We start from the raw sequence: 19,155 nt of genomic DNA, 5'->3' as shown, positions 1-19,155 counted from the left end.
GTGGGAAAACTTTGTGTGTTTGCCATTCTGCGCATTCTTACAGGGCAGATGCATCTTGCCAGAAAAGGCTTTGCCGTCAGAATGCAAATCATGACCTACCTCATTTAAATGCTTTGTCAGAACTCTTCAAAATATGATTACATAGGAGCCAAATGATACCACCCTCAGGATATGCATCCTCAAAGTAGCTATCTCATTTTATGACATAATCAATATCACCAAACTGGTGTCTTACTTTTTACGCAAGTACTTTAGATTGTGGTAATTCTCAGGCTTTTAATAATCACTCATCAGCATAGCCTGCTACTGGGACTTAGGAACCAGGCTTGTGACTCGTTACTCCCAGTTAGAGATGCAGGAATTGTACATGTTGGGAAAAACTTAACTTCCTGAAGAGTGAGCCTCCTGGAGGAGAACAAGTTACAAGTCTCTTGTTTTGAAATTGTCTATGGTCTCTCCTGCCCCCCTCCAAAGGTGTTGAGAGAAATTATGCGGAATAGTTGCATTAGTGAAAGAAAGCCTTCTTCAGTCTTCATGAGTCGTTGCTGTAAGGCTCCGTGTTCTTACCATATTCTGGTGATGGGACAAGAGCATGCCTCCTAGGCAGAGGTTTTCCTTCTTATTACTAATTGTCCACCCACAAATGCATTTAAACTACTGTGATAATTATAACATCTGTGAAGACCTAATATTCTTTGCGTAAAGCTGGTTATTCTTAAAACAACACTAATCTATACCACCCAGGGAATGATGCTTTTCTGAAAACAGAAATGCTTTTCAGTTTCAGCTTTGTGACAGTATCGTTTCTTCTTCCAGCCATAGTCAGAGTTCCCTTACTCATGGGAGCTATTATTTTCTAAAGGTTGAACTACGCTGCTTCCACAAATCCATTTACTATGTCATAGTGATTCTTACAACTGGTACCGTGATGCAAAGGTATCGAATACCAAGGATTGTCTGTCATATTCAGTTCACAAGCAGCATCTTCTATACACATGTGAAATTATCAGATATGAGGAATGCCACCTGTGACAAAATCATTGCTGTTCCTGTCATCATCTTTTTCCCTGTATTGCCTCGTGGTTTATACAGCAGCAACTCTGAAGTAGTAAACAGTTGAGGTCCTCCTTAGAAAAGTGTAGTGTCCAGTTATTTAGCTTATATTGACCCAAAATACATAGCATTTCAGTATTTTCCTTGGATCTCTAGCTGAAATCAATGGATAGAAGGTTTTTCAACTGTTCGAGGAATACTTCAGAGTCTTGCTGCTGCACTGCTACGAATTTGACAGCAGTTCTTGTTATGAAAGTCTTAACCAGTTGAAAGCAATCATATTTTCATCTTGACCAATTTGTATCTTGGGTGAGAAGAGATTTTGATCCCTGACTTCCTGTAATAGTTTTACAGGTCATTAAGCATGAAAATGGGAGAAATTTTCAATAGATTCTTACTCTGAAAGTGTAGAAAGCTGTTTTCTTGTTATGATGCATAACACCAGAGTATTTCTGTCGTAAGTGTGGTGTATGCATAATAACAGTGCACGTAAAACAATTAACAAAGACCTTATACAAAATTAAAATGTGCAATAAAAACTCTGACTAATCTCCGATACAGCATTTCTGACTGATAAACAGCCTCCATTTTTTTGAGGAGCAACCCTTTTCAGAAGCAAAGAGAATTCAATTTCCTAAAGCAATCTTTAGGGTGCATGTATGCCAGCTACATTTTCCCCACTAACACAGAAGCTGCAGAGGGTAAATTTTCTGTAATTATAAAAAGCCCCAGAGGGGGAGAGTTGCCTTTGTGCCCTGTCTCTGTTAAATGCAGGTCATTCAGACCAGGTGACTTAACTGAGTATATTGTAATCTTATTAATGTAGTCAAATGGTTCTTACAGCCATCATGAGTGGCTGTAGTTCATATTGCATGATGTGAAAATTTCAACATAAAGAGAGTTACTATGCTAATATGTAAATTTAACTGAGTTTTAGTTCATAAGATCTTGGCTGAACTTTTTGTGTTCTGCCCTGCTTTACAACACTTAAAAATCTCATTGAGGGCCTGGTTTATGGCAGATCTTGTCTAAAAATGTTTTATTTTTCCCAAGTACATGTTTTCTAATCTCTCTATCCTAAGCCTGCATTTGCATAGGAAGTTCCTTCTCTGTTTTTGAAATTCTTGATGAAAGGTGTGTGTATAAGTATAAACTTGCAATGCTAATAAAAGTAGGAAGTTAATCTTTTGGAGAATTCTGGTATTCCTCAGTTTCACTTTCTGTACCCTAAGTTAAAAATCTAGCTGTTCACTCACACTAGGAGCTGCTTCTACATCAAAACTTGTGCTTTGAGTTAGTGGAAAGAGTTTTAAAATGCTGCAGAACAAGGATGCTGCTCATACCAGAAGGGATTCATATTAAAATTGGTATAGGTGTCACCTCTGCCTTCTCTGACAGACTGATTCACTCCAAAAGAAGCTGCCAGTTGTCAAAACTCAGGCATTTAGAAACTGACTCTGCTTCTCCTCTGTGTCTGAAAAATGATATAATAAGCTTACAGAAAATAATTTACTGTATAATCAAATAAAAATCTAAAATTAAATCTAAACCCTTTTACAAGACCACTGCTCTTTGAATACAGGTATGTAAACATAACATTACTTAAAGTAAAATGACCTTCTGATGCATGTTTTTCCACATAGGGTCCTTCTGGACTAAAAGGAATTCTGGATTCATTGAACAAGCATTATAATGAGGTACGGAGATTTGATATAGTGTCTGTGTGTGTGTGTTTATAACTAAGAAGTATCTAAGGTAGAAATGACTACAGTTTTGATCCCTGCAAACCACATTCCAACGTAATCCAAAAGGTAGATCCTTCCCTGTCCCCTTTCTGCATCCCTGTATAGTCTCAGTCCACACTCCAGTCACATACCTACTGTGTCATCTGTCCTGCCGCCATGTATCTTACTTCCCATCCATCATCTTCTCACATATTTTTGCCTGGTATAACTCAAAAAGGAGGTGGGTGGACCACCTAGCTGTTAGCGTAAAGCACCAGCTCCCCATTTCTAAACCTAATTGCTCTAAACTGTACATGACCTTTTTTCTTTCTTGACCTACTTTGTCGTGATCCTAAGAGTAGAATAGAAAGACAAGGAGGCATCATTTTAAAAGATCTGTTAGCAATCCATAAGAGTTGTCCTTATGTTTGTATTATAGACTAATAAAAATATTGTCTTAATTATAGAACCTCTGCAGCTATGAGCACTTCATAGAAAAAAGTTAAAATTGCGTAGGACAGTGTTCTATGTGATAGAGTTTTTAAATTCTTACCACAGATTTTTCAAATCATTTAAGCAGTGGTAGTGTCTGTCATTGTAAGGCATTGTAATTCAAAGATCATGCAGGTTTTCTTAATTGATGCCAAAGTGAGTACGTAACTTATCTGATTAGAAAATCGTATTTCATTCAAAGACTGATGAAGCACTATTACAGGAATATTTGCTTAATACAAAGGTTACTGTGTGTATCACACCTTAAGTCATGCAGGTCAAACCTGGAAGACATACATTTCTTTTAATATTAAAATACATAACTATAAAGAGCAGTTGAATTCAGGGTATTTTTCTTATATAACATACCCCTATGAGTACTAAAATATTTTTTTGAATAGAGATTCTAGAACGAAATTCATGTCAAATATCTTTCCAGTTGCTTTTATCACTGAAGTGATTTCTCTGATATTTCCGATATTTAATCCATTCCAAATCTGTATATCACCTTAGAACATGTGTTAGAAATTAAGCATAGTTTTATATGCTGTCCTAGACAGGGACATTTTCATATCTGGAGACTTAGTTTCTGGTTTTGGTTTGCCATTTCACATGTACGTGTTGAAGTTTTCTGTATTTTGGGTTTATACCTTTCATTTTCTTACCAGTTTCTTTTTCCTGCCAAAGACAGCTTTCACTGATACCAGCCCTGCTTCTTCTATCAATATCATATTTATTGTAACTCATTCCCTGCCTCTGGACTATTAATCTCTTTTACCCTGATAGACCCTTTAAGGTTAATTCTGCAGGAGGAAATACAAACAGTGGTGATCTTCAGGAACTGGCAAGCATCTGTCTCCAAAAATCACGTTTCTTATCATTGTAAGGCTCTAAGAGTTCCTAAGGTGTCTTATATTTCCTGATTAATAATATTCTGGAAAAATGTAGACCAGCTGCTCTGTGTCTATAAATTAATCATCTTTTAAATCCTGTACAGCGTACCAACTTTCTTCTTCCTTCAGCTGTCTAGTTTGGAGATTTTAATGACTCTGTCATGAGCAATTAACTGTTCAACAAGGAAATGGTGTTTGGTTTCAGATGAGAGAGGAGATAGCTTTCTGATTCAAGTAGCAGGTTTTAAATACGTGAACTTTCTGTAACTACGCGTTCAGATCTTTCTAGAGTCAACTTAAGTCTCTGACTACTACAGCAAACATATTAGTTTCTATACATTTTGTGATGGGAATGGGATATTCCCATCAAGGACAAGACAAAGACATCCAAGAGGTCATCAAAGACAAGGCTTTGCCATTGATTATTCATTTAGGCAGAAGTATGCACCACTGACTTTCCTTTTTTCCCCACGCTATTACATAGTATGATGAGTGCTGATTTTGTTCACTGCACCTTGGAGGCACCAAGCAGTCTTTCACATTTCAGTATATAATTTGCAATGTGCCTCAATTATTTGCATTTGTAAGATGATATTTCTGTGATATTCTGAGGTTTTTGAGATTCCTTACCCACAGGAAACAGTCTTGTCATTTTCCAACATCTTATGCATGTTCTCAAGGATCTCCCAAAGTCTTCTTTCAGTTTGGTTTTTTAAAGTGTTTAAATTGTGACCACATTTTTGTTGCTATAGAGATTTTAACATCTTCTTTTTTTTTTTCTGAGGATATTAGTATGGCTTCTTTGCATTGGTGTTTCCAGGAAACATGAGAAACTGCTACCAAGAAATGTGGGGGATCAGTGAGAAAGATCTTAAGACCCATCATAATTAATAATGTCTTCTATAGTTCCTCTGTTTCTTAGCAGATGATTTGCAATTCTTCTGATTCCTGTGTGGTATCAATGAGTAGTTGTAATTGCTCAGTGTATTTATATAATTTGTTGCAACCAAGCTTTTTCTGGCTCAGTATCAACAATCTTATCGTGTAAGGAGGCTGGAGTGCAAGTCTTTAAAAGCATAATTTACTTGATCCATGTATACAGTGAAAGAGTATGAATATGATTGCTGATTGCAGCAGCAAATTGTTCTGAATGGCAAACCAAGGACAGCAGTCTTTCTTTAATGAAGGTGAGGGGAACCTGCTGAGGCTAAGTAGTAGCATTGATCCTTAATGGGGTGGGAGGCAGTGCTGGAGCATTTCTTCCCTCATCGTTCTTTCTTTGTGCCTGTTCTTGCAAGGCGTGTGACTATTTTTATATTCCTTCTTGTTACTTCTTTTGCGCTTTCAGCGCAAATGAGATGCTTTACATGTGTTCGATACATGCATTTTGTTCTCTTCATTAAGGCAGTTCTGCCCTGCTCTGTAGGTTATGTTTCTTCAGTGACTGGTAAATGATGCTTCGTTATTTACGTTTGTACGCTCTGAGGCCTCTGTTATCATCCTTTGCCTGGGCTTTCAAGACCTCTGCTTGTCATCTTTTTTACTTGCCTGTTTTCTGTACATAGATATAAAGTCACTTCAGTCAAACCTACTTCTAAACATCTTTGGATAGGGCATACAGATCAGTTTAATTTAAAATGTTCTCCAAGATATAAAAATGAAAAATGAAACAACAATACAAAGCAGTTGAAACTACATCACAATCTACTCAGGAAGTGTTTCAAATTCATTATAATTCATAATAATTATAGATTATTCTTGAATAATTCATCATTACTTTTCTAAGATTTTTTTCTTTGGCAAATTTAATTACATTTTGTTGTAAAGAGCAAATGACCTATAAATAGGCAAAGAGCATAAAAGAAGTTATTTGGTCTAACACCCTTTTTTTTCTTCCATACGTGCAAAAGAAAAGGTCAACTCAGAATAAATCATAACTTAAGGTATACTCGTAATACCAGACACCTAGATTGTTCTCAGTCAAGCCGTAGTCAACTACTTCTCAGCAATACTCAGGTTCCCTTCTTTGGGTATCTGCCTCTTGCTCTGGAGCTGATTTTGATAATTAGAGTAGTAATAGTATTACAAGCCCTAAACACTGAAGAAGATCCTTCAGGACATTAACATTTATAAAATAATCATGCATTTTATTCAGGTTATATTCAGTTAGCAACTTCTGAAAATATTAACAGAGTATAAATGGCACTTTTATTCATCATGATGTTCTCCCATTTTAGAGCTACGGAAACTGGAACATGGCAAGGGGACTTGCCTTGCTCAGGTTCCCATTCAGCCCAGTGGCAAATGTTCTAGGACTTGACTTCCTTGGGTCCAGACTCGAGCTCATTTTTCAGGGTCATTGGTTTTGTTGCTTTTTGCATTGTCGTTAAAAGAAAACATGTTCCCCTTAGGTAGTCTGAGCCTGGCTTTGTGAAGAGGACACCTTTTGCTTTGTATTTCATTGTGTCTGTACCTTGTACAGAAGAGTAAATAGATGCAGTGCAATAATACCTGAGCAAGTATACAACATGAACCCCTGGTCCTTAAATTTGTCTGTTTTCTTTGAGGACTAGTATGAGGAGCCTGTTGATCACATTCATTCCCTCTCCTGTCTCACTGCTGTAGTAGACTTAAATTAGTTCTATTTTACATTTCATGCTGCTCAAAAGTAAAAAGCTTGTGTTTTTGTCATAGGAGAGAAGTGATTTTTATTGTTCTTTTGTAACATACTTGAGAAATGTACTGTAATAATGAGCATAAAAATATGTTCTGTTCTTTGAGTTAAGAAAAAAAAAATCACAAATTTGCATAGCAATATTCAACATAGACATTTCCCTTTTATGCTTTTGTTCATCTGCTAGTCTGAGTGGAGCATGAATGCATGACAAAGGATGTGTTGCTGCAATACATTACTTAGATGTACTGTGTAGGCATTTAGTATCCCTTTCTAGCAGTAAATTAGGACTTCTGAATTTACATACTGGTAAATTACATGAAATTGTTATGGTAGATAAATTGTTACTGTAAATAGATGGTGACATGTTCTGTTCTCTGATCTTTGTGGTGATATTTCTTCCCAGAGTGATACAACACTACTAGGATTACTTGGGACCCCTGGACCTAAAGGCCAGAAGGGAGATGTTGTAAGCATTTTGGATGAATTTGGAGAAATTTCGACGTGCCTGTCTAACCTGTCTCTGCCACCCTTAACACAGTATCTTTTATTTGATTTATCACAGTGGTCTTTAAAGGAATAGAATTTAGGCATGATTGGCTTTTTGGTCTGTGTAGTCCAATATCCAAGTCATCATGCTATCCTGCAGGTGCAGCACATGAGCCTTTCTCCTCTAATATGTGATAACCAGAAAGGGAAAATGCAGGAAGAATTATGTGTGCTTTCTGTAACACTGTCTGAGGAGAAGTCAAATGAGCTGGCCTGCTGGTTAGGGGAAAAGACTCTAAAAAGTTGAAAATCAGAAAATATTTTTCAAGGAAATCATGAATATTTAAAGCAGTTTCTCTTTAATGGTGGGACTTGCTATACCAAAAATACTTATAGTCAGCCTCTAAAAATTATGTGGAGGTCAAATTCTGAGTCCACACCATATGCAGTGTATTGTTTATAGGCATCTCTCCTGTTTAAACAGTGGAATGAATTTTTAACAATTGGATGCCTTTTAAACTTGGAAGAAAAGAGACAAGTGCTCTGGATATGTCACAGGATGGGTGCTGGTTTTTATTGAGAAGCCTGCAGATCTGCTATAGAAAACAGACATTTAAATTAATTTGCAGGTGTTTAAATCTCAGATTTCCATTGCAATAAAAGTTAAAGTGTTGTACCCTATCCAGAACAAAGTACAGTTGAAGGAGAGGAGTTTATTTGCATTTGTTAGAATATAAAAGGTTTTAAGTATAATTTATTTTATTAAAAGGGTCAAAAAGGAGAATTGGGAATGACCGGTGCAAAAGGAGAAAAGGTAAATTAATTCCTTGCTTATGTGTGATACTAGAAGGTGGCTGAATGTACTGATTATGAATCAAATCCTGGCAAATATACTCAGGATCAAGAAAATAATATTTGGGCATAGGAAAAGCTGTCAGTCTCTGAATTTCCTTAGTAATTTACTCAAGCCCTTCCTTGAGTAAGTATTTATGTATGCAAGTAAATTTCCCTGTTCCAACAGCTCACAAAGTTCTTAACTTTAAACACATTCAGACTTTTACTGAATACCAGTTTAAAATTATGTTTATATAAGTTTATGACCAGTGATTGCCTCACGAATTAGAAGCCATTCATACTTTTTCAAGTTACAAATGTGATCTTCAATATCTATGTGAAAAAACAGGAGTCTTTAAATTATTAAAATTTATAAATAAACTTCCTAATTTAATATCTTTTAGTTTAAGCTTAAATTTTCCAGAAAGAAGGGGGGGGGGATGTTACTGGTGAACAGGTGTGTATTGTGTTTTTCTAGGAATGTGTGGCATTTTGCTATTCAGCTGTTAGGCTTCCACTTGTTTGTTGTTTGGGGGTTTTTTTGTTTTTTTTTTTCTCATATCTTTTTGTAGAAACAGTTTTCATGCAGGCAGAAACTTTTTTTTACTCTGTCAATACGACAGATTCATGATTTTGTGTGTTATAAAGCACTTGTGTTTGAGAATTTGTCAAATTTGTACGTATGATCACTCTTTTTAGTTCATGTTCCTGACCATTCCTTGTGCTCCTGCTTGAAAGTATCACGCATGTCATGGTCTTGTCATTAAATCAACATCATCCTTCAAGTAAACTTTTGTACCCCATATATTTTATATAGGTTTAAAAAAAGCCCAACATTTTTCAAGGACTCTTCACCAAACCTATACATATGTACTATTTACCATTTGAAATAAATCTGTGTTAATCTCTTTGCCATGTTTCCATAGGGAGAACCTTCTGAAAAAGGGGACAAGGGAGATCCAGTAAGTATAGCTATGTTTTGAACTGTTGATGTGAATAATTTATATTTGATATGATTTTCATACTCTATTCATGATGTAATTATTTTCTTTGTACACTTTCATTAGATTCAGTGATTATGTAGGATAGCATATGTATTGTCTCCTTCTTACATATGCATCAAGTTCACACAGGTTATAAATAAAAAACAGGGATGCCCTGTTCTTCAGCATTTCTGTAGTTGATACAGTACATGAACTGAGCTTAAAGTACACGCTTTTTTTTGTTCCCTGAAGGTTCTTTCTTTCAGTTATTTCACAAAATTATATGTGGGCTGAACTGTATTATTTTAATTGTTTTACCAGTTTCCAGTGTGGCATTTAACATCAAGCAGTTCTCTTATAGCCATTTTATGTGTGCATAATTTTTTTGTTATTTTGGGGGGTATTTTCAGAACATTCATTCTGTAAGAGTCTGTTTACATGTGTTGCTTATTTTTAATTAACTATTGTCCTCTCTTATGAAAAGCTAATTATGTTGTTTAATACACAATTGAGAGTTGCTCAGATACTTGTGATTAACATATTATAATAACCAAAATAAGGCGTGCTGTAATAATATGTGGTTTTGGAGATGAATACTGTGTCACCAGTAGAGATTTAGCGGTGAAGAATAGGCATTAGACTGGAGAAACTCTTAAGCAAATGTGGTGTTTTCAAAGAATTTTTCTTTAAAACATTAGGAAAAACTGCAAACAGAATTAGTTTGAAAGAGGAATGCCTTTCAGAGTTTGCACAAGGCATCAGAAGTTCTTTAATGCTTTCTCAATATTTATTAAGTTTTCAAAAATAATATAGTTTGCAAATAATATTTTAAGGTAGCAAATTAAACTCTTACTTGATCTTAGTTAAAGTTTTAACTTCTTGTGGTTGTACTTGCTGTTTTCAGGGAGAAACTGGAATGGAGGGATCAAAAGGAAATAAGGTATTTTTTGATGCGTACACACTATATACATCACTGGGGTACATAGCTAATACTGGGAGACATAACAGTAAATTTGTTGTTTTTTTTTTTTTTATTTTTTCAAACAATATCATTAGGGTGAAACAGGAGACCCTGGACTACCTGGTCTTACTGGAAATCCAGGATCAAAGGTAGGTGAAAGGTATTTTTGTGGTATTAACAGCCATTACGTTCTATGCTGTTATATAAAAGGACTCTGAATGCTAGCAGCTCTTTAGCTAGTACTAAAGGGCAGAGAGCGCAAATAGTTTATATCAAAAGTTTGTGCGTGGATCATGGCTATTTTACTTTTAGTTCATACAGTTCTTGTTGATCTCATCATCAGTCAGCAAGGAATACTTATGCAAAGCTTAAATGTTATTTGGTCACTCAAGAATATAAGCACCCATTTTGCAATTACAAATCCACCAGTAGCTGGATGTATTCTCTTTATCCATCAGTGAGGCAAGAAGTAACCACTGCCAGTATATTCGCAGTTCCTATGTTTAATCCTATGAGACTGCAGGTAATGTCAAAGTAGTCATTGCCTTGCTTTGAAGAAAGTAACTGAAGCACAAATGTTCTTGAGAATCTCTCGTGATGCCTTGAATTGTATCAAATAAAGGTAGAATTGGAAACTGTGAAAATGTAACCTCCACCCAACACTATTCATGTTGGATATGATAGTACCCAAATTCCTTAGATCATCAAAAGAAGTCCCACCGTGAATAGATGCAGCTATAGGGTCCACGAAACTGTGGTCTTAAAAATAATTCTCCACTCTAACTCCTTAGACTGCTCATTGGAGGCTAATGTCCTTCCATGGTAGGAGCTACTGAAATAATTGTTGCTGTGGTGGAAATCTAGGTCACCTTCACACTGTATACCTTCCAGAAGAGGTTCATAAAGATCCAAAGGATCATTAGGGTTTCCACCAAGTCATCTTTTTATCTCTGCATCTTAACCCCCTTTTCTTTCAGTGCTCTGGAGTCCTTCTGATGAGATCTATTCCAAAAAGAGAAGGAACACCTACCACATAGTTAAAAAATCACTTCTAGATCTGTCCCTTGAGGGAGAAAGTCTTGATTTACTACTTTTTTTTTTTTTTTTTTTTTTTTTTTTTGTCTTTCCCTTTAGGTAGTGCCTTTGTATTTACTTGTATTTGCTTTGTATACATACCCTGGATTTTGTACATATCAGTCCCAAAGATTTATTGGACTAAATGTTAGATTAAGGGAGAATGAGCAAACTCTGTACTTCTTACTCCATGGAGAAGATAATTCTTAGTGCCAGATGTTTTAATCTATTTATATATGAGAACGCTTTACACCGAATTACAACAGATGTATTGACTTTTACTTCAAGCATGTATTATATCATTTCACAGGGACCGCAAGGACCTCCAGGACCTGTCGGACCCAGGGGACTGCCAGGAGAAGCTGTATGTATTGTGCAGTTTCACCAAGCTGTAGAAGTGTGGTATGTGAACAGTTAGCCAGTGAAGCAGTACCACACAAGTTATCGTAGGTGCTCCTTTTGCAGGTGGTACTATAGCAAACAGGTGTCAAAGCACAGTAGTATGAGATGCCTCAGGACAAGAGTTCTGCCATTTGCTTATGTTCTTTTTGTCCTTGTGTTACCATCTGAACAAGTAAGAATGATACTACTAATTTGTCTGATTCCCAGATAATTAGCTCTACAAAAGTCACTCTTATCTCACAGGAGGAGGTGAAAATGAAGAAAATCTCTGGCAGAGTTTTAATAATGTTACATTGTGAGCTGGAAAGGACAGGGTGTGTGAAGCAAAATGAGAAGAAACAGGGAAAGTAAGAGTACCCCAAGGATTTAAACACATGGCCTTCCTTATTTCTGTCTATGATTTTGTATTGTTCTGAATTGTTTTACTTCCTGTAAAAGGTGTAAAGATTAATAAGATGAACAGGAAAAACAATTATGTTTATTATCTTAGAATTTAGGTCAGATTTATGAGTAAAACTCATATTCAGAGCAGGACGTAATTCCGTTAAAACTAGGGACAATATTAAAATCTTTAGCCAGAGTAGAAGTATTGGTTGGAAAGAATTTAATAGAAAACTTCTTTTTTAATTACTGTATTACTGTTCAATAGATTAAATTACTAAAATACTTCTGCAGAAAGTAGAATGAGAGAGTATTATGATTGTCGATTGATATTCCAATTTAATTGTGCAGAGGCTTACTGACAATCATAAAGTACCTACAGCCATTATATGGTTGCCATAGGTGAAAAATAGCTTAATCTGTGAACACTGACAGGTGGCAGATAATATGTGTTTGTGTGTTCGTGCGAGAATGTCAAAACCTGAACTGTTGAACTCTCAAGCAGAAGCCTACTACTTGTTAGATGGAACAGTAGGGGCTGCTTTTAAATTTTGATAGCACCTGGACTAAACAAAAGTGACACATCCTGGGGTCTCCAGTTAATAAAGAGACATGAGACAGACTCACCAATTTGGAGGCTTGATCATCTGTTGTGCTTCTGCACATAGACTATTTACATGGCAAGAACTGAGGGATGAGGGTACCCAGAAGAAGAAGTGATGCCAAAATAGAAGGGTTCCTGAAAGGAAAGAGGTGTTCTCTCAAGAAAGAAGGGGGAAAGATGTTGGCTGGAGGAAAGGTCCTGGAAGTGGGAGAAGGTCGTGGAGATCAGGGAGATGCATGGAAACAATTGCCAGGGACCTTAGCCACTAACAGCTGAGACTGGTAACTGTGAGCAGCTGCACAGCACAGACCAAGACAACTTGCTGCCCGACCGTCCCAGATGAGCAACAATCTTCCTGCTGGAAAGGGAAGTCAGGACCCAATGAACATAACAGTAACAGGGGAACGAGTGAGAGTGTGAGATAATCAAGAAGGGTGAAAACTCTCATCTCAGTGGTTCTTAAATAAACCACAGTATCCAAATCGACTACAGGCTGTCAGATGGTGTCAGAAGCAAGATGCAGATGGTTTACTGAACCTCAAGATCATGGCCAGTTGAGGAAGGTCCTCCAGGAGGAGTGGGGGGGATGGCACACCTCACCAGAGATGCAGTGTGCCCATAAAGTGTATGCCTGTGGGTACAAAACTGATGGGTTGGGATTGTCGAGGCAGTGGGGGTCTCAGCAGAGAACGTGTCTGTAGTTATTACGCTTTTGGGTGCCCCACATTCAGGTCTGCCAATTGGTTGGGGTTTGTCAAGGTGGCGGGGGCCTCCTTCATGGGGGTTTTAGTGTGTCTGTAACTGTTATGCCGCTGGGCAACAGGCAGATGGGTCTGCTGACCGGTCGGGATCCCTCAAACTGGTAGGGGCCTCCCCTGAGATCCAGCACGCCCGTAACCCTTGTGCCTCCAGGCAGGAAGAGCACGGGCAAAACTTCAGTCCAGTCTGAATACTCTAGGAAACACCTTAAACTATTAGACACCATTATACTAAGCTTGAAAGTTCCCTGGGCATTTGACGTGACACCCTAACACAGCAGAAAGCCTATTCTGAGGAGGTGGCTGCCTGTCTCCCTTCCAAATTATGGTGCAATTGCTTTTTATGTGTGCAGGCAGCTATGTTCTGCCTAATCCCTCATGTAAACTGAAATTAGGTTTCAGTCCACAACAGTGATGGTGTCACATAACCTAACAAGTGGCACCTACCCCCTTTCCGTGGTTCTCCTCCCTCCCTTCCTCCATAAACCATAAAATGGTTAAGTACCATTTTGGAGAGTTGAGTGGTTAGATCCAAGAAGCGGACAAAGAAAAGCAGGCACTGGAGAGTTTGGCTTTGGCCTAGTAGTTAAGCCATTTGCCTGAAAAGGACTGGGATTTTGATCTTTGCTCTGTGGGTTGGTTTTGTCTTTTATTTTATTTCTACAAATAGAAGCATCTAGGAGCTGGTGTTGCTGCATTTTGTCTTAGGCCTTTCCACACGTGCTCTGAGACTACTTTGTGGAAGAGAACTCTTAATTTGAACACACTTTTAAGTCATATTCTTCATTAATATTAAAATACAATTCTGAGTGTTACACAGCTGGCAGGCTTTTTATTATTGACCTGTTAAAAGTCTTAGGGATATAAGCAAAGTGACAGCTGGAGTACACCATCTTCAGCTCCTGGCAGGGAAAAAAAACCCTAGTATTCAAATCTGCATGTAGTCATTTTGTACTGTGTTTCTCATTGACCATTTCTTTATACCTTATTTTCCTACTCAGTTGAGACACACATTTTTTAAATTGTGTCTAATTTACCTGTCGTCTTTAACAATAGTTTGTAAGCCTTTTCTGCTGTGCTTCTGTTTATATATAGATCCCCAGTCTTACCGTGAAAGATAACAGAATACGGCATTTCTGGTTTGCTTGTGTTGCCATCATCCCACTTGAGTTCGTAATTGCTGCTTTTGAAACTGCTGTTCTGATGGATCTTTGATCAAGTGACGTTATGAACAGATAAATACTATATATAATATATGGAGATCCTAGATATAGATGATCTTGAAGACTCATATTTGTGCACACAATTCTAGTATATAAAAACATATATTTAAAGATATTACGGAAACACGTATAGACTTCCAGGCTCGTTGTTTTGTTTTATCTTCTAAAGATGAAACATTATGGATTAGCAAATATAATAATTTGTCTTATGCAGCATGATGAAAATTATGAAAGGTTGAAAATTGTTTTACTTTCACTTACGTCATCGAAGAGTCGTCCAGCAGATAAGACTTGCTTCTTTCCTTTCCTAAGATATCCCTTAAGCTTGGTCCAACCAAAGAAAAAATAATCTGAGAAATCCTTAGGAAAGAAGATAGACTGCATATATTTTATGTCGATATCAAAAAGCGGTAGGGTAGGACATGATGTCTGATCCATAATCAGTAAATTTAAACTTCCATATATTCTTGTAAAGATGAGACACTTATTTAAAACTCAGATTTGTACCTGCTACCACCTTCCTTGAAAAAATGATTTTCAAGGCTTGGAATTATTTTGAAATTGAATAAGTAAACCTGTCAGTCTCTGCCATTCTGCTCTGATAGGGTCCAGAAAATAGTCTTGATTATTACATTTCAACTTAAAGAAAAATGATTCATATATTTGATTAAAGAAGCATTCATTAACTTGTACTCTTTAACATTTTGGGTCAATACTAGCGCACAGTAAATAATCCAATGTAAACTCATTTTCATCTGTAATTTTAGATAATCTTTAAGGGAATAGCTATAAAAGTGTACAGTTATATTTTTATTAATTCCAGGGCTCACCAGGAGGGCACGGGGTACCAGGAAACCCAGGAGTTAAAGGAGACAAGGTATGTTTTAAGTTTTTTTAATTAAGCTTGATATATTAGAGAATATTAGAGTGTCATCTCTGAAGTAACCCATCATTCTGTAGTGCATCTGTGTGGCTGCTTTATGAATTGATTTAAAAATGTATAAGCAGCAGCCCCCTGTCTGTTCCTCAGAGATGCTGCAGGCCAATTTGGCAACCCCAATTGCTCTTTAGATTCATAATTTCAGTAATATTTCAAGGAGGTTGCACTGGGCTCTTACATCAAATCTGTGCAGTGCAGAAATGTCAGTTCAGGCCCTGACCACAGAACAGCCTGTTCAGTGTAGTGTCCTAACCAAACTAATGTGCAAAATCCCACTTCACAGTCAGACGTATTCACCTCGGCAGAGCACTGGGGCAGCTGTACTCTCAGATGCGAGCATAGGCTGGGATCTTTTTATGGCATTGTATTTTGCTGTGTAGAAATCCCTTAGTTAGAATGCATCTACATTAGCAGGAGTTAAAAATAGTATGTGTGTATATGTTGAATGTAGAGAAGGGGAGAAAAGAGGATATACAGGCATACTGTGAGCTATGTGATGTGTTATGGTATTTATACATTGTGGGCTAATAAAATCCATTAATAGTTTGAAGAAGTGAGCTGATGAAAAGGCAGGAGAAGAAAATAACTGTGGAACAATGACAACAATGTATTCATCTTGCAAAATGGGAAGTAGTGGATTCAGAAAGAATCACAGGGAATGATGCAGGAGCATGTAAGAGACAGGAGGACAGCGTAATAAAAGGCACAAATTCACCTGTCTAAGCAGGAGGAGTTGCAGAGATGTGGAGAAAGAGACGCAGCATGCATTGAAGTAAGAAACAGAGGTGTAAACAGGAATACAGCGAAGACTAGGGTTTTAGCACTAAGGATAGATAGCTGGTGAGAGACAGTTTGTTACTGTGAACTAATTGGCACGGTTTAATGACAACCTGCATATTAGGGGCCCGGGGACAAAGAAACATAGATCAGATGCATTGCAAGCATGGAAGAAATAAGAATGCTGGTTACTATTAGTGGTTGTGTGGTCTATGCCTCCTCTTCTTCTGTAACTTTTTGAAGGAAAATATGGGGTTTTTTTTCTTCTCTATTTTTTCTCAAAGTACTGGTGCTTTCTAGGATAACGTTGATAATATTTAGAGTTTTTTCATAAGAGAAAATTCTCATGTTTCAATTAGTGATTCAAATTTATCTTGTAGGGGGACCCTGGTGGGATTATGGGACCGCCTGGACATCCAGGTCCAAAAGGTGATGTGGGACCTCCTGGACCAAGTCTGCCTGGAACACCAGTAAGTCCATAATCTGAAAAGGCTTTTATTACTTTATTTCTTGTAGGGACAACTGTTAAAGAATTCTCATTGTGCAGTGAAAGAAATCAGAACAAGTATTTTTTTTGGATGTAATTTCAAAATTGACATATATGTTATAGTGGTATTGTAAGTGCACTAAAATATAGTATAGAAATAGTGCAAGGCTCACACATGCTCCTGCTGACTAATTTTGGCAATAAAATTCAGCTAGTCTCTTTGATTTCAAAACATATTTTGTTTTTTTCCTGGGTTTTTTTCTAGGGTCCCACTGGTATTCCTGGAAACCCAGGTCCACGGGGACCAAAGGTATAAAAAAATATATTATTTCTGTTTCTAAAAAAAAAAATAGGATAATATGCTGGTTTACATTTTCAGACCTGGTGTAACTGAAAGACTTGTACCCTTCTCAGGGAGAAAGAGGCCTACCTGGTGTACAAGGAGCACCTGGGGAGATGGGGCCCCCTGGAATAGGCATTCAGGGATCACCAGTAAGTATACCAACACCCAGAATTTGGGCTTCTCACTGTGCATCGCTGAGAAACTGCAACAAGTAAACAAAGCATAGTGAAAAGGCATGCCATGAACTCCCTTCTGACTTGACTCCCAACTCAGCATCTTTTCCCTTTATCCAGACCCAGAAAGATCTAGTGCTAAGTGAGAAATGGAAGCCTTGAAGAACTGAAAGAGTCAAGGGCTGCTTTACAGATGACCTTCCTAGTGATGGTGTTGAGACATCTTCAGACTAACTGTGTCTGTTTCTAAGCAACAATTGTTTGAAGTTGTCAGCAAAATCCAGCTTGAGTACTGGTACAAGAGAAGAGGTATACTCGACATTGTAGATGATGGCATTTTGAAATCCGTGCTGGTACTGGAAAGGGCAAAGACACATGGAAGAGATGTGGAAGGCTTTGCATCAGCTCCTAGCTTTTGCATTTGTGATGACTGCTAATTACAGGTTTAGGTCTGCTGCTTATGAATGAGAGTCTCACAGTGCCAGATACTATGTCAGGAAATAGGAAAGTCCTGATTTCGCACAGCTTGCTTCATGCATTTCTGTGCAGTTTAAATTCAAACATGAAGCTGGTTGATGCAGTGTATCTAGAGCATTCATACTAAATAACTTCTATAGCAATAACTGTTTCAGTTATTCAGCTTGTTTCCCAAGTTTCTTTCTTCCTATTGCCTTTAAATAAAGCCATCTGCAATGTCTTCAGAGTATTCAGTAAAAAAATTGATGTATTGATGGTATAGATGGTAGGTGGTACATGTTATTACATGAATTCTGCTGTGGTGAATAGAGCAATCTGTCTTCAGTCCAGACCAATAGAGTCAGCTGATACATTTCAGTTTATTGACAGGACTGAGGTACAGAGAGCAAATGTTTGAGAAAGGTGACTAGAGATTCACACTGAGATCTTAATCTAAAATAATACTCCTTAAAAATAATTTATTCCGTTAAAATACTTTCAAATCCGAATTTAAAAAATTATCCATTTATATTTAAATGATCTAATTTACTTTTATTCAACTGAATATCAGCTTTTCTTATGAATCTCCTAGCTAAATAGCAAGTTTCACCACAGATCATTATTCTTTGGTATTACTTGCCCTTAAAAATGGGCCTCAGCAAAATCTTAAATTCTCTAATTTTGGCAAAATTAGACCTGGATTTAAAGCCAAACCTTAGAGCAAGTCTTTCTTGCAATGTGAACTGCATCAATGTCCCCCATTCAGTATTTTTTATGAAGTTCATCTCCCTTATCCCAAAAAGTGTAACTACTGATTATTTGGAGTTTTCTTGCAGGGTCCTATAGGTCCAACTGGATCAGCAGGTGTGCAGGTAGGCTATAAGTTTTCTCTATAATATAAAAAAACATTAGTTTAAGAAGTTTACAGTAAAAGAAAAATATTATTAAATCCTAAATGACTTTTCCTGCTCTTAGGGCCCTAGGGGACCCCCAGGATTACCAGGAACTCCAGGTACCCCTGGTATTAATGTAAGTGACAGTTCTCTATATATACAGCAAAAAGTAATGTGTCCCTCATCAATGATTTAAGGCCATCAAATTTTAAATTTGTTTCTAGGGCACTCCAGGAAGAGATGGAAAGCCAGGACTACCAGGCCCTCCAGGTGATCCTGTACGTATACATAGAAAGCTTGTGCATTTGCTTTGATGCAAATATTTTAAATTTAAAAGAGGTGAGATAACCTAGGAAGTCTAGAAGTCTGTTTGATTAAAATAATTTGATTTTTCAATTATTATATCCTTCAGTTTGTGGGGGTTTGTTTGTTTGTTTTTTTTTTTTAACTTGACTATATTGCAGTATAAATTAAACTTATGTTAACATATACAGGATAAATACCTTGTTTTCAGGTGTTACGGTTTGTATACTAGAGTTTC

The 19,155-nt window shown here is 37.1% G+C and overlaps 1 protein-coding gene across 1 annotated transcript in view; it reads left to right on the top strand.

Moving 5' to 3' along the window:
- COL19A1 (collagen type XIX alpha 1 chain) overlaps window positions 1-19,155 on the top strand; it is a gene marked incomplete at both ends in the record, with an annotated part of 202,906 nt that overhangs the window by 142,871 nt on the left and 40,880 nt on the right. The window contains 14 exons of the mRNA XM_082305887.1: window positions 2,697-2,750; window positions 7,243-7,305; window positions 8,095-8,139; window positions 9,086-9,121; window positions 10,047-10,082; window positions 10,199-10,252; window positions 11,488-11,541; window positions 15,369-15,422; window positions 16,643-16,732; window positions 17,015-17,059; window positions 17,164-17,241; window positions 18,558-18,593; window positions 18,697-18,750; window positions 18,839-18,892. Of these exons, the coding sequence (XP_082162013.1) occupies window positions 2,697-2,750; window positions 7,243-7,305; window positions 8,095-8,139; window positions 9,086-9,121; window positions 10,047-10,082; window positions 10,199-10,252; window positions 11,488-11,541; window positions 15,369-15,422; window positions 16,643-16,732; window positions 17,015-17,059; window positions 17,164-17,241; window positions 18,558-18,593; window positions 18,697-18,750; window positions 18,839-18,892 (753 nt within the window). The remainder of the gene's footprint in view (window positions 1-2,696; window positions 2,751-7,242; window positions 7,306-8,094; window positions 8,140-9,085; window positions 9,122-10,046; window positions 10,083-10,198; window positions 10,253-11,487; window positions 11,542-15,368; window positions 15,423-16,642; window positions 16,733-17,014; window positions 17,060-17,163; window positions 17,242-18,557; window positions 18,594-18,696; window positions 18,751-18,838; window positions 18,893-19,155) is intronic.

This window comes from Platalea leucorodia, assembly GCF_965183815.1.
Source record: "Platalea leucorodia genome assembly, chromosome: 3".
Classification (NCBI taxonomy): Eukaryota; Metazoa; Chordata; class Aves; order Pelecaniformes; family Threskiornithidae; genus Platalea; species Platalea leucorodia.
Note: the sequence above shows the minus strand (reverse complement) of the source record. Positions and strands in the feature narration are given on the sequence as shown.